The sequence below is a fragment of the Aspergillus saccharolyticus genome (genome assembly GCF_003184585.1).
Source record: "Aspergillus saccharolyticus JOP 1030-1 unplaced genomic scaffold BP01scaffold_27, whole genome shotgun sequence".
Classification (NCBI taxonomy): Eukaryota; Fungi; Ascomycota; class Eurotiomycetes; order Eurotiales; family Aspergillaceae; genus Aspergillus; species Aspergillus saccharolyticus.
Window position 1 is genome coordinate 206,353 of NW_020290637.1, and position 26,213 is coordinate 232,565.

General features: G+C 51.4%; 10 protein-coding genes and 1 non-coding gene across 11 annotated transcripts; 5 read left to right on the forward strand and 6 right to left on the reverse strand.

The window, feature by feature from the left end:
- Positions 1-226: 226 nt before the first annotated feature.
- Positions 227-2,674, reverse strand: BP01DRAFT_275759 (uncharacterized protein; the record flags this gene model as incomplete). Its single annotated transcript, XM_025571410.1, has 2 exons — positions 227-1,180; positions 1,241-2,674. Coding segments are annotated over 2 exons (2,388 nt in total), but the record flags the coding sequence as incomplete, so codon positions are not given.
- Positions 2,675-3,482: 808 nt separating this feature from the next.
- Positions 3,483-7,512, forward strand: BP01DRAFT_103246 (uncharacterized protein). Its single transcript, XM_025570258.1, has 2 exons — positions 3,483-4,001; positions 4,080-7,512. The coding sequence occupies exons 1-2, from the start codon at positions 3,681-3,683 to the stop codon at positions 7,395-7,397; spliced, it is 3,639 nt and encodes a 1,212-aa protein (XP_025429365.1). The 5' UTR covers positions 3,483-3,680; the 3' UTR covers positions 7,398-7,512.
- Positions 7,513-8,282: 770 nt separating this feature from the next.
- Positions 8,283-10,134, forward strand: BP01DRAFT_393481 (uncharacterized protein). The gene is made up of 2 exons (XM_025578240.1): positions 8,283-8,681; positions 8,889-10,134. Exons 1-2 carry the CDS (start codon positions 8,412-8,414, stop codon positions 9,867-9,869), a joined length of 1,251 nt encoding a protein of 416 aa, XP_025429366.1. The 5' UTR covers positions 8,283-8,411; the 3' UTR covers positions 9,870-10,134.
- A 495-nt stretch (positions 10,135-10,629) lies between these two features.
- BP01DRAFT_t225 lies at positions 10,630-10,701 on the forward strand. Its single transcript has one exon. It is a non-coding gene; the product is annotated as a tRNA-Arg (tRNA).
- An 813-nt stretch (positions 10,702-11,514) lies between these two features.
- On the forward strand, positions 11,515-13,150 carry BP01DRAFT_358635 (uncharacterized protein). Its single transcript, XM_025575480.1, has 2 exons — positions 11,515-12,482; positions 12,605-13,150. The coding sequence occupies exons 1-2, from the start codon at positions 11,822-11,824 to the stop codon at positions 13,030-13,032; spliced, it is 1,089 nt and encodes a 362-aa protein (XP_025429367.1). The 5' UTR covers positions 11,515-11,821; the 3' UTR covers positions 13,033-13,150.
- Positions 13,127-14,279, reverse strand: BP01DRAFT_358637 (SDR family NAD(P)-dependent oxidoreductase). Its single transcript, XM_025575481.1, has 4 exons — positions 14,114-14,279; positions 13,774-14,039; positions 13,252-13,669; positions 13,127-13,182 (listed from the first exon to the last, which is right to left on the reverse strand). Exons 1-4 carry the CDS (start codon positions 14,180-14,182, stop codon positions 13,132-13,134), a joined length of 804 nt encoding a protein of 267 aa, XP_025429368.1. The 5' UTR covers positions 14,183-14,279; the 3' UTR covers positions 13,127-13,131.
- A 280-nt stretch (positions 14,280-14,559) lies between these two features.
- On the reverse strand, positions 14,560-16,104 carry BP01DRAFT_323491 (L-rhamnonate dehydratase). The gene is made up of 3 exons (XM_025572796.1): positions 15,960-16,104; positions 15,669-15,891; positions 14,560-15,592 (listed from the first exon to the last, which is right to left on the reverse strand). Exons 1-3 carry the CDS (start codon positions 16,035-16,037, stop codon positions 14,625-14,627), a joined length of 1,269 nt encoding a protein of 422 aa, XP_025429369.1. The 5' UTR covers positions 16,038-16,104; the 3' UTR covers positions 14,560-14,624.
- Positions 16,105-16,631: 527 nt separating this feature from the next.
- Positions 16,632-19,398, forward strand: BP01DRAFT_375527 (putative C6 transcription factor; the record flags this gene model as incomplete). Its single annotated transcript, XM_025576896.1, has 5 exons — positions 16,632-16,834; positions 16,900-16,934; positions 16,998-17,114; positions 17,177-18,548; positions 18,618-19,398. 5 exons carry the CDS (start codon positions 16,632-16,634, stop codon positions 19,396-19,398), a joined length of 2,508 nt encoding a protein of 835 aa, XP_025429370.1.
- Positions 19,399-20,157: 759 nt separating this feature from the next.
- On the reverse strand, positions 20,158-20,568 carry BP01DRAFT_103310 (uncharacterized protein). Its single transcript, XM_025570260.1, has one exon. The coding sequence runs from the start codon at positions 20,445-20,447 to the stop codon at positions 20,223-20,225; it is 225 nt and encodes a 74-aa protein (XP_025429371.1). The 5' UTR covers positions 20,448-20,568; the 3' UTR covers positions 20,158-20,222.
- Positions 20,569-23,269, reverse strand: BP01DRAFT_103309 (putative Ste20-like serine/threonine protein kinase). The gene is made up of 5 exons (XM_025570259.1): positions 23,159-23,269; positions 22,896-22,964; positions 22,803-22,833; positions 22,426-22,742; positions 20,569-22,362 (listed from the first exon to the last, which is right to left on the reverse strand). The coding sequence occupies exons 2-5, from the start codon at positions 22,945-22,947 to the stop codon at positions 20,690-20,692; spliced, it is 2,073 nt and encodes a 690-aa protein (XP_025429372.1). The 5' UTR covers positions 22,948-22,964; positions 23,159-23,269; the 3' UTR covers positions 20,569-20,689.
- Positions 23,270-23,799: 530 nt separating this feature from the next.
- Positions 23,800-26,017, reverse strand: BP01DRAFT_358641 (DNA-protein crosslink repair co-factor UBX5; the record flags this gene model as incomplete). Its single annotated transcript, XM_025575482.1, has 2 exons — positions 25,159-26,017; positions 23,800-25,086 (listed from the first exon to the last, which is right to left on the reverse strand). Coding segments are annotated over exons 1-2 (1,562 nt in total), but the record flags the coding sequence as incomplete, so codon positions are not given.
- Between the last annotated feature and the right edge of the window lie 196 nt (positions 26,018-26,213).

Sequence of the window (26,213 nt, forward strand, 5' to 3'; positions counted from 1 at the left end):
TTCACAACTGGTAGCTGGAATACTAGTCTGCGAATTGATTGTGATACAAATGAACAGTATGGACTGCAACTTACAATCTGATGATACTGGAGTAAAAGAAGAAGAAAAAGACAAGGAAAGGGTAAGAGCAACGTGGTACCGGAGGCTCAACGGATGTGCTCGTAGTCCACCGACACTTTCTGAATGGGCAGCAGAAGGAGTCGGATAATCATGAAGTAGGGGACTCTGGTCCAGGAATCGGTGGATACGGAGATTCGGGATGCTGTGGTACGCCATGTTCCGGTCCCGGGCAATTGCAAGGCTTTCCTAACACTCGCTGCAGGACATATTCTCTCTCGTCTTTATCTTCATCCGAGATATACGAGATGCGAATCTCTTCCCCAGCCTTGATCGGCTTGGTCGCCCACACAAGCAATCGATTAGGAACCTCCGTGTCGTAGCCCCATTGCGCATTGGTGTTTTCCTTGCAAGCATGATCGAAAAAGCTGAAACCCGGGAACAAGTATATGAACCTACAGCTCGGGTCATATACTGCATACTTTGCTTCCGGCCAGTTCTTTTGTGTACTGGGTCTGGGAAAGATCCAGTATCGCTTCGTTTTGTCGGTCCTTGGGGTTTTGGAGCGCAAGTCCTCGTCCCAGGGCACGGCGTTCACGAGGAGTTTCTGTAGCACGAGCTGGATCACCCAGGTGTCCAAACTGAGGTCTCGGAAGATATCAACACCCAATTTCAGCAAAATGTCGCAGGGGACTTGAATATTGGCAGCGAATGAAAAGGGAAAGTTCTGTTCCTTCCAGTCCGCGCGCCCTTCTAGGGCTAGAAGCTCGTCGATCTCGTGTGCTTGAAGACCGGGACTGGTCTGCCGTCTGAGCAGAGTGATATCTAAGATCTCCCGGAGCAGGAGGCTTAATACGGTGCCATGTTTCTCGTTGGAATGAGAAAGCCATTGTACCCTGACATTGAAGTCATAGACAACAGGTCGCATGGCGTCGTGGAGCCACTCCCAATCCTTCCCACATGCTTTGAAGTGATAGCGTCTCCGGGCGTTCTCGGCGCAGGTCTCATCGCCTTCTTCTCCTCGAGCAGGGCAGAATATAAGAGGAGGCGTCTTGTCGATACAGGGACATGCTTCTTTGCTGTTTCTGTTCTCTCTGTCCAGAGGGTTCACGGATTGCCGTCTCTCCGTATTGCTCAGGGATTGCCGTCTTTGCAGGCCTCGCCGTTCATCACGAGTGATCACTCGTTGGCAATTGTCACAAGTCATTCTTTTCTCCGGAGTGTGACCTTCAGGAAGTCTAGGTCTTTTCGTTGTGAGGTGGCCCCTGGCTGAAGGGATCTCGACCCAGATGAGCTCATCTTCGGCGATGTCTTCGGTCGCTATCATCATGTACCTTTGCTCTCTTTCCATGGCGATCTTACACTTCTTCCAGGGAAGACTAGTATTCTTGGTCACAAAAAGCTCTGTTGCCTTTTCCGCAAGCCCTTCGCCTATTCTGGGGAGCCTGATTGTATCATCTGCTTCATAGGGATAAGGCCGGCCGCCATGATTCCAGCCATTGAATCGCTCGTAGTACAGATAATTGCGTGAAACACCTCTGCTGACTTCCTGAGCCCTCACCCATGAATTAATATTAACCTTAAGTCGTCGTTTGAATGGCTGCGCATCGCGCTCTTTCATGATAACCTTGTTCATCAGATCTTGCTCGAAGTGGAATCGATCATGCCAGCACTGGAGAGCTATGAGACTGAGACCGATGATGTTCTGCAGTGCCTTTCGCATGGTTGGGACGAAATAATTGACCCCATTGCCAGCGCGCAGCCACTTGATCTCGGTTGCATTTCCGCCGACCATGATGTGATGCTCAATTGCATGCCAGATCAGGGTGTAGAGACCGGGTTGCATGTTTCGTCTCAATGGATTGACCAGCACTTCAATAAGAAGCTGAGCTCGATAAGCATCTCCCAAGGCAAGGTCAAATATGCAGTGTCGATAGTGGCAATAAGCTCGACTCAGCCAGTACGCCGGATTGTATGGACTTCGGAGAATGGCGCATGTGTACATGTCAAGTGTACGTGCTTCCTCGTTCTCAGAGATATTGATTGTAAATTGGCGACGAACATTCGTTCTGTCAATGCCCCAATGGGAGAGGTCACTACGACGCAGGGCCCGGTAGCACTTCGGTCCTTCTGTCTGATATTTTTCCAGTCGCTCGCGCAGTACAGCTACGGTCCCCCGGTCATCGAGGCCCCGTTCGTTGAGAGCTGCTTTGAGCTGGTTTGACTTGAGAAGCTGGGGCGCCTTTTGTTCGAAAAAAGTCCATCGGGGTACATCGGTCTCCAAGAAGATCTCCTCAAAGCTCCATGAATGATCAACCCACGAGTGATCCATGCCTGCTGTCTCCGACTCGGTTGGTTCAGGTGGTAGCAGATGCTGCCGCATCAGATGCTCGTAAACATTGTGCGCCAAGGCATGCATAGGCATTGCCTCCTTCTCTTCCGTGTTTTCCGCGTACAAGAATGGCTTTTCATTGCCTTCAAGCTGTATGAGTTCCTGCCTGAGCACCTGATCTGCACACGACCAGAATCGATGAGCAATACGGGCATCATTCTCCGTGACATGCTGTCCCCATGCAACCTCATCATAGAGATCGGCTCGCGGGGGGAGCGACGGTGGAATTATCGTACCATCAGGGGGAGGCTCGAGATGATAATCCTCAGGGATGCTGCTGCTGCTGCTGGTCGACATAGTGCAATTGCTGGTTTTACTCAGGGCACTACGATCGAAAAATGATTTAAATGTTCTTGCGTATGCTAGTTGAACGCGATTGAAGCCAGCTCTCAGGTACAAAATAGACAGCTACTTACGCATTTTCGTCGGGACTGGTGGACGAGGTGACCTTTTTAGACATGGTCTCTCCGAGCTACAACGACAAAGAATATACAGACACAAAGGAAAGCGGGGCTCTCTAAGGCTCGCAACCATGGAGAATGAGCTCGTGAGTCTCACTGACCAATAATGCTTTGGACGAGTGCCAATCCTGAGAAATGTCTTCAAAAACAGCATCTGAAGCATAAACAAAGGACGGAAAGGGTGCTTAGAACGTTTGCTGCTCCCGGCACCCCCTCCGGTTCGGTACTTGGGACTACCGGAACAGATAGCACTGCTATCAATTGGAGCTGCTAGCTTGCATGATGGTAGATTCGAAATCAATGAAGACTCTTCACTTGTACTTGTTCTAGAGGCTTGAGTAGGGGACGAGAAGGCAGGGAAGAGGTCAGTCATAAATCCAGAGAGGGGAGGGAGGTTCGGCACCGCCTTGTTCGGCTCACTCCGTCTTCCTCCCCCACCAGGACCCGAAGATCCATCGAATAGCACAACATCCTTCTAGTATGAGACACGACAAGTTCGCATGTACTTTGATTCACCAGGAAAAGGGGGGCTGTCCTATGTCTGTCTTTGATTAATCGACAGGAATCAATCTATCCTTGTCAAATCAGTCCAGTCTTGTGCCACCACCCTGAAGTCAGCAGGACAATTCATCCGTCCATCCGTTCGTTCCTCGTGCTTTCGCGCGTCAATCACTCTAAGCACTTCTTCTCCTTTCTCTGTCTCTTTCTCTCTCTCATCTTTGTTTCCTCCCTTCTCCAAGCACGAGCAAGAGTTCTGGACTCAACGGAAAATGTATGGGTCGAACTCGCAGCCCAGCTCCAGAGACGCGACACACACCGGGCCGATACAACCAGAATGGCGTCTCGCGCCCAAGACCAGTACTGCGACGCCGCAACATCCCCCACAGCCCGCATGGCAGGCAACCCCTCCTCTGCCAGTGCGCCCATCACCTAACCCCGGTGGTATACGACCGACTGCTAGTCCTTCCCCGGTGAATAACGGGGGCGCAACCGCCTCTCCAACGCTCAATCCGGCAGGATTAGATACGACTTCATGGGGAGTGAAATATAACAGGCAGCAGTCTCAGGCTTCAAGCCCCCCACCTCTACCGGTAAGTCTACTGTAGAGCACCCATACATACCCCCTTTAGCGGGAACATGAGGGCTTGCGTAACTGACGAATCGCTCAGCCTCGACCTCCAAGCACAACACACACACAATCTATCCAGGCATCTTCTCCTGCCGTGGGCTCGTTAGACGCCACAAGACCTCTGTCGGGAACTCCAGTGCAGGCAGCCCAACATGTACCGAATCCAAATTCTCAATGGCCAACGAGTGTTCCCTCATTTGCGCCTCAGCAACAGGATCATTCGACAGCGACACAGCGCCCGCCCCCGCCTCCTATTCCTTATGGTTTCCAGGACTTCGTTTCCCATCCCGGCAGCCAAGCGCAGAGCTATCTGCAATTTCCGCCATATTCTAGCGCCGTCCCCATCCAGCATCATGATTTCCTCGTACAGCAACCCACCACGACAATACCGATTGACACCAGCCTCGTAGGGTCTGCAGCGCCTGCTATGGGAAATGTTCCAGCTACAAGTGCCCAACAAGCTCATTTCTCGCAATCCTCGCGACAATCAGAATCCCAGTCTCCATGGGTTTACGAGACAGCTGCTAGCCTAGCCCCTGAATTGCGGCCAGTCGCCGCGCCTCCAGTTCCACCCAAAACTAATCCCGCTCCAACCGCGGTCAGCGCCTCGGCTCTAGGCCCAGGCACTCCTCCCGACGTGGGCAAATTATCGCCGATACCAGGGAGATCTGACGATGTTGTGGCATCTCCTGCTCTTCTCAAGCATGAATTGGTCCACGCAGTAAACTCGGTACATTCCTCTGATTTGTCTGAGACAACAGTTCTAGCATTTCATGGGTCTCGTAGTAGTTCCGGGCTGCCTCCATCGGACTCGCACACAGGTTATAGCAGCATGCAACCGGAGATCCAAGATTCACCCGTGAGTATCGATACAGTACAAGACGGTCATGAGTCACCACTACCCACTAGGATAAATGTCAGAATGAATAGCAGTGAATCTATACCCAGCTCTGTTTCTACGTCAGAAACTGCGGAGAGTATCGATGGAGTCATTGAAGCATGGACTCGGCCTCTCACCACAGACCTACACAAACCAGGCCTGCTAGATGATGTAGAGCCAGAACATGCGGCGCAGGAAGAGGGAGAACCCAACCTGAGACTGACCGGAACTAAGGTTGGCGAAAGGGAGGTCTCTAAGCGGACAACACTTCCAGCACTGGATCGGCCTGACCCTTTTGACGATCTGGATACCTGGTCTAGATCTTCCGTGGAACGATATGTGGCGATGTTGCGAAAGGAAGCTGTGGCAGACACTGACTCAGATCGATTTGAGATCTTTACAAGCTTCATGGCTAAAGAGACGAAGCTACGTGAAGTCCTATACAATATCGAACCTGCTTCCAAGGGTACTGAACAGAAGACGAGTGTCACTCCTCTTTCAGCAACACCGACATCTTATGCAAGCAGAAGCGATACCGATCACGCGTTCCCTCCTGTAGAGTCTGGGTTGATTCCGGTAGAGACTGAGGAACCTACCATCACTGCGGAGAATTTTGGAGATGGCAGCTACAGCCCCGGCGGTCGGCCGATCCTGAGGGTACACACACCCGGTCTTGTAGGCCTGGGAAGTTCTTCGGCACAAGCTGTGGCCGGACCCTACGGTGGACAGACACCATCCTCGAGACCTGCTTCTGTGCCGCCCACTATGATGAATTTTGCGGCACATAAGCAGGATCTGCCACCTCTGGCTAGCAATCCCCCTCAACCGATTTATACACCATTTCGCTACACAGAGGGTCCGCAGAGGGGATCTGATGCACTTGTCTTTGATCGTCCAGCATACCAAGCCTATTCTGCCTTGCGTCAAGCATCTGCCGAAAGCGGACGAGTGATGTCAAATGGCTTGGTCCTTTCGTCGGAAGAGCTGCCATTGCCTGCAGAGACCTTGGACCATGCAAGGCAGGACGAGACATTTATTGGTCTCATTAGGGAGAAAAGCCTCGCTTACCGGAAAACGGCTTCCCAGAAGTTGCCCACTCTCCCACCGCTTCCCGCTTCCCTCAGGCAAGGCAGATTACCCGACCCCTTGGACGAAATGCGCTCAATTGTGTCTTCGTCAATCGGCAAAGAATCTATGCGTGCCGTGAGTACGACTACTGGAAAGACATCTGAAGAGATGACCGACGATTTCTCGTACATTCAGAAGGCGATAAAGACTTGGGTCGCGTCGAACGAGTCTCGTAGAGTGAGGCTGGAAAAAGAACGTACCCGACGTCAGGAGGAGTCCGAAAGACACATCGATGTCCTTTTCAACGGAAAGGAGATAGGTTATGCTGATATAAATGTCCTTGAGGAAGAGTTTCGCCAGAAAGAGGCGCGCTGTCAATTGGAGGAAGAAAGGCAAGAACTAAATGATTTCATTGCACGCGTTTTCGACCCGCTAGACAAACGCTTGAGAGAGGAAGTCCTTGCGTTGCAGACAGATTATGAAGCAGCTCTTGCTCGGCTTGACAACGATGGAAGCACATCCCAAGATAAGGTCAAGGACCACAGTCATCTGTCTAAAACAATGAGGGATGTCAATGAGATCTATCAGAGTCTTGAAGCCCGCTATCAGAAGCGACTCGAGATTGCTTTGGATCGTGAACGTCGACGGAAGAAGGCTGAGAGACGACCCCTCGTGTTCATTGGCGACTCGACTGCCCTTAAACGGTTGGATCAAGAATTTGATCAGATGGAGACGCGCAATAAGTTGGAAGCTGCTCGTGAGCGAGATGCTAGGGCCAATCGATTAATGGATTCGTTCGATGATGTTATCATGCATGGCCTAGGGGAGAACCAGAGGATTCTCGACGACATTACTGCGAAGATGTCACGAATCGACGCTGCAAGCCTTCGTTTCTCGAGTCTCTCGGAGGCTGAAATTGTGAACTTACTCGAGTCAGTCAATCGGATCGTTGAATACTTGGGCGAGGACTCTAAATCTATACTCGAGAACTTCGGTATTGCTGATGCAGTTCTCAATGAAGCTGATTATAGCGTATCCGTTGCTGAAGCGCGCTGTTCAGAGGCCGAGGATGATGTGTTTCGCCAACTGGAGGCTGAAAAGAAGAAAGAAGACAAGAAGATCCGGGATGATTTAAGATTCAAGCTAGAGAGTGTAAAAGAAGGGCCGTTTAAAGTGACCGCCAGCATTAAGGATCTTCTCCGATCTCTGGGTCACGAAACTGCCCCAGAACAACGGCCAACCATGTCACGGGAGCCTGTCAAGCAGCCCAACAATGCTGAATCATCAAGCCCCAGCTCCACCCCCAAGCCTGCTTCGGGCAAAATCGAGGAAGATTCTGAGCATCAAGAGCGACTTCGAAAAGCATTGGAGAATGCGAAAAAAAGAAATGCTGCGAGGAAGACCACATGAAGATAGACTTGTCACTCTTGAAATCAGCGTTCCTTTGGTTACATACACCGTCGATACCGGCGATGTCTTTGATGTGTAGATAGGAGCCTGTGCAGTGAGCCTTTTCTTTCTCTATATTGATAATACTGTGAGGTTTATTAGTTCATGTCTCCATGTCCGCAGGTGGCTCTTATCCCCTTCTGTGGGGCGCAGTGAGCCTTTCTAGCAGATAGAACTTGCACTATACATGCATGGAATTGCGGCACGGTCAGCGGTCTATCTCTTCTCGTCAAGCTAATAATCAACGTGGAATTTGTAAGCTGAGACTGTGTATGGAACTAATGGAGATGCGCCGCACGCAGCCTGATACTGATGGTGGCTGCAATGCGCCTCGCGGCACAGCATCAATGACAACCCCCACCGGCACATACCGTGACAGGCTGAAGACCGGGAAGCTCCAAGCGCAGACAAAGACAGGTCGCTGCCAAGTTGCGATCCACTTCGAAATTTGGTCCGCAATACGAGGCTCCGAGCAATGGCGGCTTCTACACAACCAGTCGCCGTGAGGAAATTGTGCCAGACTGACGTTTCGAAGAGATGATCTTGCTGAAGAGTTTGACAAGGATCAACACACAATGAACTAATAGGTTTCAAAAGGTTGATTACAAGTTTCTGCTGCGTCGGATGGATATACTATCCGCTCATCGATACCAAACTTTCTTGCGGCTCACCTTTTCCATTACCCTTCGGGCTTGCTTCTACTGTCTGATGTCTATGAACTAATGCTCATTGGTCATCCCTTTGTAACCTTCCCAGCTGTGGCACTGCAGTCGGTCGTACTGTTCAGTGGATGCGGCGTGAGGCTGTTTTTCGGCTCTGGCACAGCACAAAGTAACCCGCTCTGGTCCGTGGCTCAGAGCAGAACTCTATATATGATGGCGGTTTCGCCAATACAGCATCAGATGCGCTCCGCCTGTGCATCATCCCAAAATACAGCTCTAAACTGAATCTCGCTAGAGGCACCACCAACTCTTGATGTCTATCCCCACTCGCCAGTTCCGAAGATTGTCCATCACCAGTGACATGCCAACATCTCGAATCGGAAGAGAGAAGCAATATCCGGCCGTGGACAGCGATAATAGTGAGGTTTCAGATGATGGAGGTGACTCCGAAGTTTCTGAAGGGCAATCCCTGGCCGAATATTTGATTGTACATGGCAAATCAGGCATCGCTTACGACCTCGCCAGCCTAGATCTGAGCTCTAAGGCCAGAGCTCTAGTGGGATTGACAAGCCACTTTGACGTTGTCAGCTGCTATGAGACGCAAACAGGCTACGGATTTCAGCTAGCAGAAAGGCCTCGCGTTTCCCTAGATTCGGAGGCTTTTACTTGCACCTGTTCAACATGTTCTGGACAAACCAGCATAGCTTGCCAGCATATCTATGTGAGGCATTGTTCTGACCTACTTCTGGGGGATTCCCTTCTATCGCTTATTGATACTGACCATCACAAGTGGCTTCACGATCAGCTCCATGGCTGCCTCTTCCCCGAGCCTCCCACCTCCAGCATACCGTTGTCGAGCAATAGGCACTTACCGAACCTTGGTCGCATCAAAGACCTCATCGATGGCGATCCCCATGCCATTGCGGCCAGATTTGACTGGCAGTACTCACATTTTGGGGCCCTCGGAGGCATGGAGCGTCAAAAAATGGTTAGAGACATCATGTCCGCCTTTGACAGCGCCATACTGCCCGAGGACTTTCGCCCAGATCTAGTCAACGATGACCCAAGGCAGTCACGTACGCCCGAACAGTGTGTTGTGCAAGGAGACCTCGAGGCCACATTGTTCCGACTGGCTGTGCATGTTGACGCAGTTTACGCCAGTCTGTGTAAAGCGATGCCTATCGGGGCTTGCACCGCAATATACTATGACAAGGTTCAGCAGAAACTGCGGATCTTGCTCGCGGACTTCGATCGCTACTGCCAGACCGGACAGCTCCCAAAAGGAGTCGATTTCTTAGATGCCAGTACTGTACTAGAAGAGATTCGAGATCATGTCAACCGGATCCGAGAAAGTGTTGTGACTCGAGCACCTCACGGCATCGATGGGGCTGCCAAAGCTCTTCTCACGTTACTTGAAGATATTTGCAACCGTAACAAGGATGCGCTGGAAGGTAATGAATGGGGTCAGAAGTCATTCCATGGCGAGGATGAGGATCAACGCAACCTCTATCACCAGCTCATTGGCCGGGCTAATGAGACCGGAGATTTTTTTATTCTCGACGTTCTTGATTTACTTCCCGTCCAGGGCCTCCGTCAGTTTGAGGATAAGATAGAGGCACTCCTTCGCAGGATCGAGGTGAATCGAGCGCCAAAAGCCTACATCATGAGGCTAAGCTCATTACTGCGTGCCGTGGTGTCTGAAGGGGTAGGTGCCGGTCACAAACGACCGTGTTCAGCTACAGCCACCGGCAACAGCAAGCGGACGCGATGATTTTCGCGCCCTCCTCTGTCCTACTAGTGATCTCGAGTTTTCTTGCCTGGATAGCGTTGCACTGGGTGATTGCTTTCGCTTATACCCTTGCGACTGTCGGCTTTGTTTATCCGTACTCAATTCAGACTCTGATGTTGATCTATCACACCTCTTTTATTGAATCTTCATCTTTGTCTGCATTTTCTTGAGTGTCGAATTTACTCGTGTCTTGGCCGCCGCTGGTTCGTATACTATCATGCTAGATGATGTCATGGGAACCCCTTACGATGGGTTGAATTCTTGAGACCTGGTGACACAAGGACTGTGCCAGCGCCATGGCTTTGCGCGGGCTGTGAGTTTTATCTCGTTCCATCGCCCCGGTAAGTTCAAGGACGGAGTATACCGTGGTTCAGGCAGCCACTCTACGGGGAAGTAAGATTCGTACTGTATGATTACTGGAGACCACCAATATTCCGGTCCAGTAGTCTTCATGATACATATGATAATGAAATGTTGATAAGTTGGAGGTCCTCAAATGCCTGGAAATACCTGCCTTAGCCTAATGGTCTTTCTATTAGTATGCATGAACCGCTGATTAAAGACATGGTCCATAATCGAGATTGAGAATTGGTTGGACTTATTGATGGTGGAGAGGAAGGAAGTTCTGTGATAACCTCTTGGCATTGGGACAGTTCGAAGCTTGCTAGTATAGATTACTCAAACTTCATATGTTCTTCCTACCTTTGAGTTACATAGTAACATGCCAATTCCCCATCAGCAAGGCCTGCTGGCCCAATGGTAAGGCGCTTGACTACGAATCAAGAGATTGCAGGTTCGAGCCCTGCGTAGGTCATCATTTTTGCTTCTTTGCAACTCACCCTAGGTAGGCCGCTTCATCACAAATTCACCGTCATCTTTTTGCTTCAAAAATCAGCCAAAAGCCTGTTCTTCCTTTGGTTTCGACTTCGTGCTTCCCATCAGCTGAGTTTCTGCCTGTGCTGCAGGGTGAGGTTATGGTCCTTCATGAGTGGGCATCGGCCCAATGGATACGATATATGTTCGGTTCTTCGGTTGCGGTGGAACACGATCGAACGAAACGGCTTCAGATGGCCACCAAAGGAATCTCCAGGCCGCATTCCTCCTGTCTCTTCAATAGACTGCTCGGGTATGTCATGATCACCTTCCACCTTTGTGGTCCGGTTCCCGCGATGTTGCAAAACTAACGGCTTGCTTGTCGGGGCAGATGACTTGCTTCTTCTCGAAGGCAGATTCCCTAGATGTCGTTATGGTCTCGGTTGTCAGAGTAAGCCGTTCTAGTGACTGGAACTCATACGAGCCAACATCGAGGGGTCGCTATTGCGTTGTACCTGTCGATTGAAATATGAACTATCATGTCACCGGGCATGGGGACAGCCACCGCGCATATCAATGTCGAATTTTGTACCCGCATCGAGACCTCGCGGAGATCAGCCGTGCCATCAGCAGTGGAAAAGATGAACGATGCCGAGCAAAGTTCCACGCTGCAAGGAAAGCAGCAGGTAGATGATGGTAGGCAGACTATATTTGTTGTGAGTGGGGATGGCCAGCCCGTGCGTGTGCATCTCGGCGTAATGGCTACCGATTGCCTGACAAGCAGAGTAAACATGTCAGACCACCCCCGCGCGAAGACAACTTCAAGTCTGGTCCTTGCGAATGGCTTTGCACTATCTCTCGTACATCTCAACGCCAAAAAGTGCACCCTCATCTCCTAAGGTCCTCTATCAGCCCATCTTGTTTCGCCGGCTTTTTGGCGCCGTAGTAGATCCCAATCGGCTCCCATAGTTATCCGACCGACTACTAGTATTTACCCCGCAATTCAGCGACCATCTCAGCCACGACATATAACAACTTCGACGGAGACAGAAAAAGAGAAAGACAACGGATCAGATTCACGCACACGGACAAAGAGATAGGCATCACAATCATCGATCAAAATGTCCAAGCCAATCCCCATCGTCGATTCGCACATCCACCTCTTCCCCGAATCTCACCTCCCCACCCTGGCCTGGCACCGCTCCGGAAATCCCCTGGGCGCCCAGCACTCCGTCGACGAGTACCGGCAGGCTACCTCCTCGACGCCGACCACTCCAAGTACCGAGGAAGCGCATTACCTCCGGGGCTTCATCTTCGTGGAGACCGACCGTATTTCGTCAGTGGACGAGTCCGACCCCAAGCTCGGCTGGTCCCACCCCCTCGACGAGGTCTCCCTCCTGACTCGAATTATCGCCGGAGCTCCCGTTGCGGGAGAGGGTCATTCAGAGAGCGATCGCCATTTATGTCTTGGGATGGTGCCGTGGGCGCCTGTGCCCCGTGGTCCGGACGCCCTGAAGAAATACATGGGGTTGGTGCGGGAGAGAACCGGGGATTTATGTGACAAGGTCTGCGGCGTGCGGTATCTGGTGCAAGATAAGCCGCCAGGGATGATGCTGGAGGCTGGATTTGTGGAGGGGTTGCGATGGCTTGGTGGGCAAGGGTTGGCGTTCGATCTCGGGGTCGATGCTCGGCAGGGCGGGATGTGGCAGTTGAGGGAGGCGGCGGAGATGATGAAGAAGGTGTTTGAGGGGGAGAATGCCCGTGCCGTGACGATTGTTATCAGTGAGTGCTCTGATGCCTTTCTCGTCCCCCAATCCACTGGTTCCGTCTGGGGACAAGGACAAGAGGCATCCCGCATGATGAACCAGAGCGTAAGGTACTTTTTACTTACTCCCTGGCCGCAGATCACTTGTGCAAACCAAACCTACGGCTGCCGTATCATGGTCCGGCATCTATTGCTACGCATTCGGATTTTCTGGAGTGGTCGTCTCTGGTCACGGCCATGGCGCAGTATCCTACGGCGTATATGAAGCTCTCGGGGGGGTTTTCGGAGCTGCTGCCCCTCGAGGAGGCGACGGAGCCAGATGTGAAGGCGCTGGTGGACAGAATCCAGCCATGGACTGACGTGGTGTTTGACGTCTTTGAGCCACATAGAGTCATGTTTGGTTCGGACTGGCCCGTGTGTAATGTGGGTGGTGGAGGCAATGCGGTCTCATGGGGACGATGGAAGAGGGTCGTGGAGGAGATCATGGACAGAAGAGGCTTGTCCCACGCTGAGAGAGAAGGGGTCTGGGGCGGGGTCGCGGTCAAGGCTTACGGTGTGAAGGTTTGAAAGTGCTACCATATTCGAGGTCGGCGGTGCTTACAAGTACTAATAACATACTATGCGCTATATGCCAATTGCCAGTTCGATTAGAGTACAGTAGCCCAATTATTGGAGATTCACAAACAATCCACCATCCACAAGTAGCTGTGCACCAGTCTGGTGTATCATCTCCTGGTCAGTAATGGATCTCAATGCTACTCTTAGACTCTTATCGCGAGGACTCACCACGTAGCCACTTAACTCTTCGCACGCCAGAAACACGGCTGGTCCCGCCAGATCCGGCGGCTGGCCCAGCCGTCCCAGCGGGATTCTCCCTTCCATGTAGGTCCTCTTGGCGGGGTCGCTCATATCCACGTCGTTCAACTGCGTGCGGATGGTGCCAGGTAACAGAGCATTGCAGCGGATGCCATACTTCCCCAGCGCGACGGCCGTCGACTGCATGAGACTGAGTACGCCCGCCTTGGTGGGTGTATAATGGGTCTGCTGTCCTCCTCCCACCAGCGCCGAGATGGAGCTGATGCCGATGATCGAGCCGCCAGGAGGAGACTGGGCCAGCGCCATCTGTCGCGCTGCAGCCTGGACTGCATAGAATGCACCCGAGAGGTTGGTGTTGAGCGTGGAGACGAGGAGGGCAGGGTCGACCCTGTTTATTCCCCCAAGTGGGATGAATTAGTACTCATAAGTTATGATTCCATCCCTTGATGGGCCGACCCGGCAACGGAACAAGGAACGATGGATATAACGCACTCCAAAAACTCTTCGAATTTGCACACGCCCGCGTTGCTCACGAACACATCCAGCCGCCCGAAAGCTTCAACAGTTTTGGTGACGAGCTCTCGCCCGGTCTCGGGCTGCGAAATGTCGCCGGCAACTGCAATGAATCTGCTCTCATCGCCCCCGGTCACCTCTGACACGTCTTTGCGCAGCGCCTCGAGCAGCGACTCGTCATTGGAGCCTCCAAGGTGGTTGACGGCCACCTTCGCGCCGTGACGGAGATAGTCGAGGGCAATAGCCTGGCACGATACTCAGTCTTTCCGCCCGGGAGATTATTTGCAAAACCGGAAAAATACTAAGGTAAGCTACTCACTCGGCCAATCCCGGTCAAACCGCCTGTAATGGCGGCGACTTTGCCGACTAGGAGTTGTGGAAGGGGCATTGTGCTATTATGTATTTGTCGGGTCGAGTATAGCAATCTTTCTTTCAGCGAAGAGATGTAAATATATCTCAAGCCCGCATTGGGATCATAGAGGACGATTCGGCCTTTTTCAAATTAGAACCACCCCGCCGAGGGATAAGATAGTGGGGGAACTGGAAGGGGCATGTGGAGTCGCGGTCTCGGGGTTTTCGTGGCAATGATACCCCGAGAAACGTGTTTTATGTACCCCAACATTCGGTCGTGTCGCTACTCGCTACATTTTAGCCGATTGGACGGTGCACAATTCGAAAAGCCGCGGTCGGAGCCGTTGGAAAAAGGGAAAGAAAAAGAAATGTATATTCCCGTCTATGAACACGGAGTAACATCGTGCAAGACGAGTCAGATAAAGGAAACATCAGTCATACATGGTGGGAACATTGAGAAGCAAGGCTAATAAAAGTATCTATGCGGTGCCGTTGGTCTCGGGTTGTTCTTCTACGGGAACGGGTAGACCCTTCTGGGGAGCCGGGTTGAGGATAGTGGAGGCGGAGATGAGGGGAGCAGCGGGGTTCAGCTCCAGGCCAAATCCAGGCTTGTCCAAAATCGACACATCGAGGTAGCCTTGGGTGGGAATCGGCTCGTTCAAAAACAGGTTACCAAAGACAGGCTCAACTGTACTGCCATCAGGAGAGTTGGCCAGGTATTCCTGAAAAGGTGTGTTGGGCTGGGAGACCACAAAGTGGTATGAGTACGGGCCTGAAGCGTGGGGGACGACTGGGATATCGTAGGCGGCGGCCATTGCCGAGACCTTCAATAGCTCCGTCAGACCGCCAACCCACATCACATCGGGCTGCACAATATCCAGGTTACGACCCTCGATAAGCTTGCGGAATCCATAGCGGGAGTACTCGTGCTCCCCGGTGGTGAATTTGACCGTCGGGTGGGCCCTCTTCAGGAGAGCATGGCCATCGAAGTCATCCGGGGTGAGACACTCCTCCCACCAGTCAATGTTGATCCCCTCGGCCTCACAGCGCTTGACAAGCTCAATGGTGTAGGGAACATTTAAAGACATGTAGCAGTCGACACGCAGGGGAAAGTCGGGCCCGACCGAGTCGCGCTGCTTCCGCAGGTAGGCGACATTCTTCAGCAGACCCTCGGTGCCCTCATCGGGGCCGTGGGGAAGGGCGACCTTCGCGCCAATGAAGCCGGCCGCCTTGGCGGCTGCGGGCTGCGGTCCAGTGCAGTAGAAGTGTAGGCGTGAGCGTGTGGCGCCGCCAATGAGTTTGTAGACGGGCTCCTTGCGGATTTTACCCACAAGATCCCAAAGGGCCAGGTCGATCACGGAAATGACGGCCACTGGAAGGCCTTTACGGCCATAGAACATCGAGGCTCGATACATCCTCTCGAAGAGGTCGTTGGTATCCCGAGGGTCTAGGCAGCAGACAAATACGGTTCAGTCTTCTCTCCGTGCGGTTTGGAGAACGAATTGTCCAGTCTGAGTACTCACCAGCACCGATCAAGAAACGTTCAAAGTGTTGGTGGACCAACCAGCAAGCAGGAGGACCACCGAAGCCTGTAGCGAAGCCCTTCGTTCCATCGGTAGCTTCCAGCTCGACGCAGAAAGAGCCGAGAACGTTGATACCCCAGGATGTCCGCGAGCCGCGGTACTCGGCCCATTTGGTCATGGGAGTCGAGATGTCGCTGTCAATTAACCAGTGACCACCCTTGACCTGAAGGCGAAGGTTAGACTAGACTGTCCCTCCTAGTAGTGAAAGAGCAATCAATGAACAATACTCACATTGTGATAGTCACCTCCGGAGCCCACTCCGCTAGTGATGAAGGTGCGGACCTCCTTGATGCGGGGAAACGAAGCCATGGGGATGATGATCTATAGACAATTGAATGTGAATGGAGAAGAATTGAGGTCAAAGAGAGACACCAAGAATAAGAAGGAGGAGGAGGAGAAGAAGAAGAAGAAGAAGAAGAAGAAGAAGAAGAAGAAGAAGAAGAAGAAGAAGAAAGCACTTTCATCCTCCAGAGAATATTCTCATATTTCAAGAGCATCGAGGGACAACCATCCTCCATTTTCCCGACCGGACAAGGCGAGCTCGGGGTAATGATGGCCGAGAATGGGTTTCTTGTCAGCTGACTGGGCGGATCGGACCTTGTCCCCAAATTCTGTGAAAAAGGAAATGCGGGGTGAAAGGCTATTCCCGCTTGGGCTTTTCTTTCCTCCCCCATCTTTCATTCATTCTCTCTTTCTCTTCAATTTCTCCGACTTCTATTCTTCTCTTCAATTCGGTTCAATTTCTCTCCCGAAACTTCACCACAGCCCCTCAGCGCAATCCAACCAACCCCCCTCCCCCCTTGTCATCATGAGGTTTCCTTGACTATTGATATCAGTTGCCCGTGGCTGGACCGACCTATTTCCTTCCCCTCTCTTGCAGATCCCCCGACTCGCCCAAGTACCATGCCGAACACTGTTTCAGCACTATCAGCTCCTCCTACTCAGCGGACTCCACCACCACCACCATCCCGACCTTTTGGAGAGCCAGAGAGGTACCAGAGCGGTGATGATTCCTGGTCCGCCGCTGATAGTGACAATGACCGTGCGGCTCAGAATGATTCGAGTGCCTCTCGAGCCCTGAAGCGCAAGCGCCCCCTCACTGTCTCGTATGTCCCTTCGTCGAGTTATTAGTGGCTGTCATAACGGCCTTGCTAATATCCTCGACGATCAGATGTGAGCTATGTAAGCAGCGGAAAGTCAAATGTGGTAGGTAAGCCGCATGGTAGTGCAATGTTACATACATGCTTTGCTAAAACCCTTTATTGCCAGATCGAGCTCAACCGAGCTGTGGGTGGTGCGCACGTAATGGCCAGTTGTGCGAGTACAAGGAACGCAAGAAGCCCGGCCTTCGTGCGGGGTATGGCAAGGAACTAGAACAGCGACTCGGTATGCATCTTTGCCAGAATCCCATATGCCTGTAGCCCTTCAAACTGAGATCAATTTTGCAGACCGCCTAGAGGAGGTAATCCAGACTCAAGCTCGCCTCATCGAGAAGCATATCATCGGAGGTCAATCGCACTTTGGCCATGATGCTACCCACCCCGCACCGTTCTCCTATAGTTCGCCGTCAGAGCCTTCTGCAGCTCATGGAACTAGTCCCAAAAATGCCTTCTATTTCCAGGAGCCAGCGTCAATCCCGCAACCTCCTCGCCAATCTGACGCCTCTATCACAAGCCCCTCAGACATGTCAGTCAGAAACACGATCCCTAATCACCTTCCAAAAAGCATCTCTTCCACAACCCCATTACCGCACATGCCAAACAATTCAACACATCATGATTATACAGGAAACGAATCCTCCTTGAAGGTTCCGGTTTCATTGTATAACAGCCAAGAACAGTCGCTGGCAGACCCGGAACTCGATCTTCCGCCCTACGATCTACTTTATGCACTAGTCGATCTCTATTTTGAGCACATCAACACGTGGTGCCCCATACTGCATCGCAGGACCACACTCGATACGTTCTTCGGGCCCTCTCCATTGGAAGAAGCTGACCGGGTGGTACTTTATGCCATTGTTGCGACCACGCTTCGCTTCTCAAATGACAGTCGACTCAACACGCAGAATCGGAAGCGATATCATGACTCTTCCAAACAGAAGGTGTTGTTTTACGGCTTGGAAAACTCCTCGGTCAAGGCGCTGCAAGCTCTGGTGATATTAGCTTTGGACTTGGTAGGCTCTTCCAACGGTCCCCCGGGGTGGAAGTTGCTTGCTCTAGTCACGCGATCCGTGGTCCAATTGGGTCTAGCCGTGGAGTCCAAATCTTCACTCATTGCCCCCTTATACCCTTCAATTTATACCCTGCGCGCAGTCACTCTTCCAGATCCTGATAGCTGGATTGAGGACGAGAGCAGGCGAAGATTGTTTTGGATGGTTTACCTGCTAGACCGATACTCTACTATTGCCACCGCTTTCGACTTCGCCTTGGATGACAAGGATATAGACCGCAAGCTTCCATGCAAAGATGAATATTTCCATAAGAACCAGCCGGTAGAGACTCGATGGTTTCGCCACACCAGCGACCGTGCTGATTATATCAGTCGCGCCGAGAACGTGGGAACTTTTGGACTCTATGTGGAGATACTAGGGATACTTTCCCGAATCCATACCTTCTTGAAGAGACCTGTCGACATAGGGGCACTTTCTGACGTCGAAGAATGGCAAGTCATGTACCGCAAACTCGACAATGAACTCACGTCCTGGGAATTCAACCTTCCTGCCGAGTATGCCTATGAAAACTCGTCCCGGCTCTTCAGTGGACCGAAGCACAGCCGCAGTCTTCATTGTGACTGGGCTCAACTACACGCTACGTACCAAACGTGAGTTCTCTTTTTGTGGTGTAGGAATTGTCATCATAGGGCTCAAAGGAATTGCTAACACATATGTAGGGCCGTGATTCGGCTCCATTCGTCGGCCGCCTACCCTACTACGCGTTCTCCAATCTTTACTCCATCGTACAGTGCAAGCCAAAGGTGCTTGCTGGCAGTCGACAACATTCTTTCCGTGACCCGCTATGTCGTGGATAACAATATGCTAGACAAGATGGGGCCTCCATTTGCGTTCACTCTCTGGGTTTCTGCTCGCCTACTGCTTGTACACGGATCTACTATCGCCAACATTGTTAGCCCCGACATTATTTTCTTCGTCGACACTCTTTCTCAGATGGGGAAGTATTGGAAAGTAGCAGAACGCTATAGTTCCCTCTTACAGCGCGTTCTTGACGAATATGGCGAATACCAGCAATCTGCGGCTAACGAGGGCGAGCGCGTCACGCCATCATCTGTCAAGATTCTAGCAGATATGCGCCGTTGTGCATTCGATCTCGACTTCCTCATCTCAAGACAGCCACGCTCCTCCCCAGCTGGCAGCCAACCACCAGCCCCCGCAGCCGTGCCGGCACGCAACCTGGCTCCCAATGAGCTAGAGTACCTGGATGTGTTCGGTTTCTTCAATGTTCCGCGTGTGCCCGCTGGCAGAGGACCTGATATCATCAATCTGGATATGGGTGACGCGGTCAACGAGCAGATGCCCATCAACGGCCTCGCTGGTACTGGCAACGTGGCAGACTCTGTGGTCGATGGCACAAACACTAATACGAACGAGTTTAACATCACGAATTATTTGATCCCAACACCAGAGACAGACTGGCTTTTCCGGCCCAGCGGATGAAATAGCTCCAACGAGCCTGAAGATCATGTCAAATCATACCGCCGGTTCCTAAGCTCAAAGCCAGAGCGAACCCATTGCGTACTAGCCAATTGGTTGAAGACTCCCATGGCTACGCGAAGTCTCTCTCACCGGTGGAGCAAAGAAGCTCGGCAAACAGTATTACTACCTTATTCACCATGGAAGGTATACAACTCAAGAGTTTCGGTGTCCGTAAACGGAGCAGTTCCCAATGATGACCAGCGTGTTCGCACAGTGAGTCATTCATTACTCAACGGGCCGGGGGCTTCTTGCCTCAAGTCGCTCCATCAGAAACGAGTCTGCAGATTGTCTTGTTAAGACTGCCTGGGTGCCACTCATGCAGAGCATTGCATTGCATCTGGTGATCGCACCGCCACGATATCCTTCTTTCATACCACGTTTGAGGATGAAACAGGCCTCAAGGTGTATGCAAATGGAGAAGCTGTGAGATATTCTGAGCATTATCGTTCTTGGCATTGCCGATTATGTGGTGAAAGCCCAAAGTCTACCATTTCCACTTGTTTCTTTAGCCCCGCACACTTTTAGAGATGACGATGCGTGCCAGGTATATGTTTACCGTGGAGGGCCGATAGTAGTCAGATTCAAGACCTCCCAAGCGAGCTCCGAAGTTGTGATGTAGTCTCTACATAGTCTTCAAGAAGATTTCAACATGCTTTTGAGCAGGCATGTGGCCTATAGGAGTCTTTGTAGGAGTATATTTGTGTATGTGCATCAACCCTAACCTAGGGGAACATAGCCACGGAAGAGAAAAAGAAAGAGAAGGGAAATAGGAAGACGCGGCTACTTCATACCCAAACACAAAATGACCTCAACGAGCAGATAGAAAGTGACAAAGTCAGGTGCCTGCTGACCTGTAAAATAGAGCTCTTCTCCTTCCAGTGCTCCATAGGGGGAAAAGAATGAAGGGGGAAAAAAAAACAAAGGATCCAGCCCAAGGGAAAGAAAAATCCATGCATACATTGGAAGTGACGAGCAACCTTGACTCCAACAGGAAAGGATGCCAAAGACATGGCCGTAGAAAGGAAATGGAGAGAGAACAAGTGTAGTCTGACGTTCCTGGATCAGGCAAATATTTGAACCTATGGTTTTGGAAAAAGTCATTGATTTCGGAAAGCGCTCCAATACTGTAGATCTGCTGGACTCATTCGGAACTAGACGCTGTGAACATGTGGCGAGGAAGAATAACCTGACGTGATCATCAAGCAGGCCGGACAATCAGCGGCGACTGAGATGCTACCACAAAGAAGATGGTCTAAATCCCACCTGAGCTTGAGTCCTCGTCCGACGGCTCAATTCGGACAAGGATCTCTTCAAGAAACCCTTCTAAAAACGACGAGACCTGAGCGCCCATTCCCACCGGGGCCTCATTGTCCCAGTGTTCGAGTCTGGCGAACATTCCGCACAGATCGCCCACAAGAGACTCCATCATCTCATGGGCGTGGTACTGACGTGACTGCCTCTTGTATGCATCGGTGCTGCTGTCGCCAGCTGAGATGCGTGTAAGAAGCTCTAAGCGGCGTGCGCGGCGACGTATGGCAGCCTCGAGAGCAGGTAGTATGACACTGTTCAGGGCGGTGATCTCTCCTGGTGGAAACTGCGACGATTGATTGTTTGCCCGCGAAGCGTTGTCATAGGAGCTGCCTGTGTAAGGATTACTGGTGACGCTGTGAGATTGATTTCGGCTATGCCCCAACGGGGCCGATGTGCTGTTTTGCACGGGCAATTTCTGAGATTGAGATGAAGGTGACTGCGGTGACATATGCTTAGGCGTGGGGGGGGGTCGAGATTGTGACTGTGATGGTGTAGTCTTTTGGTGGTGTGGTATGAATGCAACCGTAGGTCCGAGAGCCTGACTGAAAGCGCCAGGTAGTGCTTGAGGGGGAGGTTGTCTCCGAGAAGGTGTGCCTTCAGTGCATCGCGGTAGATTCGGTGTCTCATAATCCTGTACATGGGCTGTCTGGCGGTCATTTGAGGAGGCTAGGGAGATATTTGGTGACTGATCGAGATCAAGGAAGCTCAAATCATCGGCCAAGGCCTGTTGTAGAGCTCTGTCGTACTCACTACCAGGGCTTTCTCTAGGCTTGTGTATGGCTGGCTCATGCACATGAGAAGGGGTGTGTTGTCTGCACTCTGATGTTGAAGGCTTGACAGGGGATGGCGGCAACGGAATCTTCGAGGGTGACGACGGAACAGATATAGCGCTAGGGGTGCGCACCGGCAGCATCGGCACAGTGGGATTGTTATTCCTCTCTCTCGCGACTTCCTTCCGGCTGCTTGTCTTGAGGTTTTGTTCAGCAAGGTCATGAGTTCGTGCATTGACGTCTGCTTCTTTCATGGGCTTCAGAGCAGGAGCCCGGCCCCCAGCAGGACGGACAGTGCCGAAATCCCAGAGATCGTCTTCGTCATCAAATGTGCCGGCCTTGGAGGGGAGTTCTTGATAGTTGTCATCCTCATCATCGGCTGATTTGTTGCCATTTACAGTGTTCCAACGCTCGTGGCGTTCAATCAGTTCCGTTAGGTATGTCGTCTTCTTTGCCCTCTTGATGAATGGATGCTCCAACAATTCCCGAGCCGAAGGGCGCTCCCTCGGGTCCCTCCGCAAGCAAAGCTCCACAAAATTTTTGAAGGCTTTGCTGTAGTCTCCGTGCAGAGTTGGGGGAGGGTTCTTGGGAATCAAAAACAACACCTTCATGGGATGGATGTCAGAGTAAGGTGGCTCTCCATTCGCTAGTTCAATTGCAGTGATTCCCAGAGACCAGATGTCCGCCTTATAATCATATCCCGATTGCTTGATCACTTCTGGTGCCATCCAAAACGGAGTACCCACGAAAGTATTTTTCTTCGTCATGGTTGCTGACAATTGACTCGAAACACCAAAGTCTGCAAGCTTCACCTGGCCACTAGATGTGAGAAGAATATTGGCAGCTGTTCGACATGTTAGCTATGGCCTGGAGGGGTCAGAAAAGGGCTCCTTTGGTGAAATAGTACCTTTGACATCGCGATGTAGTTTTTTGTCGCTATGCAGATAGTCTAGCCCACGTAGCAACTCTCGTAGAATGATCATAATGTACTCCTCAGGAATCGTGCCAGGGCGCATCAAGTCCGAGCAACTTCCCCCGGAGCAGAACTCCATAACTATCCACAAGCTCGAGCCTTTCAAGAACGAACCATGATATCTGGTGACGTAGGGCGAATTGAGCTCAGATAAAATAGCAATCTCTTGGATGATATCTTCAACCTCATCTTCGGCATTTTCAACATCAATGATCTTGATTGCAACGGAGGCTCCGGTTCGTTTGTCGACACTGGACCAACCAACATTGTAAGTTATGCTCTCACAGAGATCCTTCAGCAGGCATGCATACCCTTTATATACTTTCCCAAAACTCCCGCCGCCTATTTGAGGTCAGCCAGGAAAGCCAGCTAGAGGATGGGCCAGGCCACAGGTGAGTACATACCGATGCAGTTCTGCTTCATGTAAATTGTCTCTGGATCCACGAGACCTTCCATTTTGGCTCTTGTAGGACCTGCAATATGCTGTTAGCCAAGTGCGCAACGTGGCTGTTGTGATGACCCAGACGAAAGCCAGCATTGACAAGCAAATGCAGAGATATTTATGTCAGGAAGAAGCCACAAGTAGGGGGTAGGCCAAGATATTCTCGAGAAGTGCTATGGTGGAAGGCTCATCCATCAGCCACAAAGAGACTAGTAAACAACATACCGATCGCCTAGAACCAGCACTGTAGCTGTGAAGAAACAGATAAGATTCAATGATTTACCAAGGACATTGACGAAAGTTCCAGTAGTTAGAAGGGCGGGAAGCTAGGATAAGCTTTAGAGTCACCCGGGTGTGGTGTTTCGAGAGAGGGACTGGTCGATCAAACTCGACTTTGTGTGTGAAGGAGAAGGTAGAATACCTTCCTTGCCTCTGGAAAAGTCTAAGCAAGCGCAAGGATAGCAGTCAGACAGTAGACTCTTTGGGAAGGGAAGATAGAGAAGTTTTGAGGAAGAATCTCTCTCCTTGCATGGAGGTAAGTATGGGATATGGCATTCGATGACAACAACAATCAACAGCTCCAGCCAGAACCACAGAGACACCGGGCGAGGGGGGCAACGCGGGGTTGTTTCTGCCGGCCCAATGCCTTGATTCCTTGCCAATAGTGGGGCTCAGCCCACAGAGGCGGTCAGTAAATTGCGGGTACCTACGCTTGGGCGGGCCCAACAGCCACAGCCAATGTACATTATGTATATACTCTCCGTACTGTGGTACCGGAGTACACAGTTACTGTATGTACTGTACTCCGTACTGCGTTATGTATCTGTCTCATTGCATCCTGGGTTGGATCTATAGTGCCCTTAGTTTCGTGATTTGCTCCTCGTTATAGTATTTCTGAAAATATGCGTCTTAGATAGAGACCCTCCCTGCTTAGTAAATCGCACCATGCAAGCTCAAAGGATTGCAGATGGGGCTGTCCTTCCAAAGCGACAATCATTCTTGAATTTCTAAGCCTAGGAGCCGGCCGAAATAGCTCTCTCGCTCCTCAGGCAACTGGAATTCTCACCAACTGCGCACTCATTCATTCTCCACATAGCCAATCATTACGGTTCCGTTCTTCAAACCAGCCTCCTCGATACTCGTCTCCAAGGAGTCGATCAGATTACGACCCATAGAGTTGAGGTCAAATTCGATACCATGTTTGTCCGCCAATGGAGGATCGGCTTTCAGCCACTCGTAGATCCTCCGGACCGGATCTGCCAAAGCAAAGCGGCGAATGACCCTTCCAGAAGGGTGACGAAACTGAATGCGCGTGGTTGTTGCAGGATCGGCTGGAGGCTCCGTGTGGGGTTGGGTGTCTGAAATGGCAGCAAATGCACTCTGCTGACCGGATTCGTCTTCACTCATGTTGACATCTTCCAAATCGACCGCCCGTCCTTTGCCTTTGACGTCTCCAGTACTGCGAGTAAGCTCATCGGGGTCCTCCAACTTCGGGGCTTGGGTTGCCTGTTCACCGAGACTATTCCTCATAGCCATTTCCATCATCTCCTCCTCAGTCATGGCATCAATACTCTTCTCTTTCTGTTCCGGCTTGCGCTTCGCGACGGGGTTGCGAACGTTATGTTTCAGACTATAGCGGTCTAAGAATTCGTGGAGTTGCATCAAGAACTCGGCGGGCCGAACAACAGGAGGACCAGACCAAACCTTCATCTGTTCACCTGTCCGAGGATCGACTATCGCGATGTGAGGGAAGTTATCCGATACATCGCTTGCCTGAAAATAATATTGCAGATAAGGTGCGGCGCGCGGATCGTCTTTAGAATACTGAAGAAAAACGAAATGTTCCTTGACCGTATCCCGCACTCCGGGATCTTTCCACAAGTCCCGATTCAGTACTTGACAGTCAAAAATAGAAGAATCCTGAATGTTAACCAGCAGCCATTTCTCGTTTTCGCGGCCTTCCTGTCGAGCGGAATCCCAAGGAAGCCGCGACATTATCTCGAATGGGGGGCGATACATCTCGGCCAGCATATTCTGTTTACTTGAGGCTTCGGAGGCTCCTCCAGTCGCCGCTGCTAGTTGCTCACGTTGTGACGCATCCTCTCCATGCCATATCGACGCTGTATCTCTCTGGTTGAAGATACCAGGACGGTCTGGAAAAATGAGGGGCAACGGTTAGGCGCGGACACACAAGAAAGAATACACTACCAAAAGACTATACTGACTGTGTCGTTGCTGCCGAGCCCGTAGCTGACTCAAAATGCTAGCATGCATATCACCGTCGTCAAAGTCCGCTTCTGGGCCTACCAAAGTCTCTGTGGTGCGAGCCATCGGTGCGCGCACTTCTTCTTCTTCAGCACCCGCCCCTCTATACATCTCCTCCTGGAGTCGACGAGCCATAGCCGCATCATCTTCAAAGTGAGCATTGTGTGATGGAAGGTTGCGGGCGGATGGCGTTGATTCGTCTACCGTGGTTTCGTCATCTGAACCGATATGTACAACTCCGGAATCATCTTCATACCCTCTCGCACGGGAGGCTTGCTGAGGCGCAGATGTCGATGATGCAGGTTCATCAGTTAGTGGTGCTCCACCATTTTCGAAGTAAAGCTGCATAGCCTGCTCGATGTTGAAATCGGCAAGCTGCAAGTATTGAATCGCGAGCTCGGGCTTGGAGCCGGTGATTTCGGTGAACTGGGCGACCACATCGCCGTCCATGACGGGCAGAGGACGTTGAATTTGATGAAGGCCGAAGGCAATGTAGACAAGAGAAGTGGGGTATCGAACCGCTGTGACGGGGAGTGCTATGCAGTAAGAGTTCGACTGCTGCAAGGTTGAATGGTGAGTGAAGAGGACAATCCGATGCAAACAGTTGCAAACTTCAATGACGGTATCAAGGCGGTGATCAGTGAGGGGAGAATACAGTGAATAATTTCAGCTTGATAGGAGCGTGAAGGTTGGTGAATGGTCTCTTTGAGATCAGATAAAAGGTTGCATAGCTAACTGTAGTAGTAGTTGTCTATACAGCAAAAGAATGGAAGAGATATACCTAACTGTATGAATGCATGGATAAATAGCCTGTCAGAGGTAGTCAATAGGTAGAGAGCACAGGTGACGCACTTCCGTCCCAGAGAAGCTAACTTAGAGTTAACGTTAGTTGGTTATACATAATTACATAATACAGACACAGCATAGCACAGTTCTGGGTTTAAGCCGACGCGCGACGCGCCGAGGCAGCGCGTCAAAGAGAGTGTCGCGGCCCCCCAGATTATGCCTCCTTGGG

Coding starts and splice junctions, on each gene's coding strand:
- BP01DRAFT_103246 (XM_025570258.1), top strand. CDS start 3,681: ATGTATGGGTCGAACTCGCAGCCCAGCTCCAGAGACGCGACACACACC. Junction 4,002..4,079: donor CAAGCCCCCCACCTCTACCG/GTAAGTCTACTG, acceptor CGAATCGCTCAG/CCTCGACCTCCAAGCACAAC.
- BP01DRAFT_393481 (XM_025578240.1), top strand. CDS start 8,412: ATGTCTATCCCCACTCGCCAGTTCCGAAGATTGTCCATCACCAGTGAC. Junction 8,682..8,888: donor TGACAAGCCACTTTGACGTT/GTCAGCTGCTAT, acceptor GACCATCACAAG/TGGCTTCACGATCAGCTCCA.
- BP01DRAFT_358635 (XM_025575480.1), top strand. CDS start 11,822: ATGTCCAAGCCAATCCCCATCGTCGATTCGCACATCCACCTCTTCCCC. Junction 12,483..12,604: donor TGCCGTGACGATTGTTATCA/GTGAGTGCTCTG, acceptor CCCTGGCCGCAG/ATCACTTGTGCAAACCAAAC.
- BP01DRAFT_358637 (XM_025575481.1), bottom strand. CDS start 14,182: ATGCCCCTTCCACAACTCCTAGTCGGCAAAGTCGCCGCCATTACAGGC. Junction 13,670..13,773: donor AAATTCGAAGAGTTTTTGGA/GTGCGTTATATC, acceptor GGGAATAAACAG/GGTCGACCCTGCCCTCCTCG. Junction 13,183..13,251: donor AAGAGTTAAGTGGCTACGTG/GTGAGTCCTCGC, acceptor ATGATACACCAG/ACTGGTGCACAGCTACTTGT.
- BP01DRAFT_323491 (XM_025572796.1), bottom strand. CDS start 16,037: ATGGCTTCGTTTCCCCGCATCAAGGAGGTCCGCACCTTCATCACTAGC. Junction 15,892..15,959: donor CCGGAGGTGACTATCACAAT/GTGAGTATTGTT, acceptor CTTCGCCTTCAG/GTCAAGGGTGGTCACTGGTT. Junction 15,593..15,668: donor ACGTTTCTTGATCGGTGCTG/GTGAGTACTCAG, acceptor TCTGCTGCCTAG/ACCCTCGGGATACCAACGAC.
- BP01DRAFT_103310 (XM_025570260.1), bottom strand. CDS start 20,447: ATGTCTTTGGCATCCTTTCCTGTTGGAGTCAAGGTTGCTCGTCACTTC.
- BP01DRAFT_103309 (XM_025570259.1), bottom strand. CDS start 22,947: ATGGAAGGTCTCGTGGATCCAGAGACAATTTACATGAAGCAGAACTGC. Junction 22,834..22,895: donor CATGAAGCAGAACTGCATCG/GTATGTACTCAC, acceptor GACCTCAAATAG/GCGGCGGGAGTTTTGGGAAA. Junction 22,743..22,802: donor TTTGGGAAAGTATATAAAGG/GTATGCATGCCT, acceptor TGGTTGGTCCAG/TGTCGACAAACGAACCGGAG.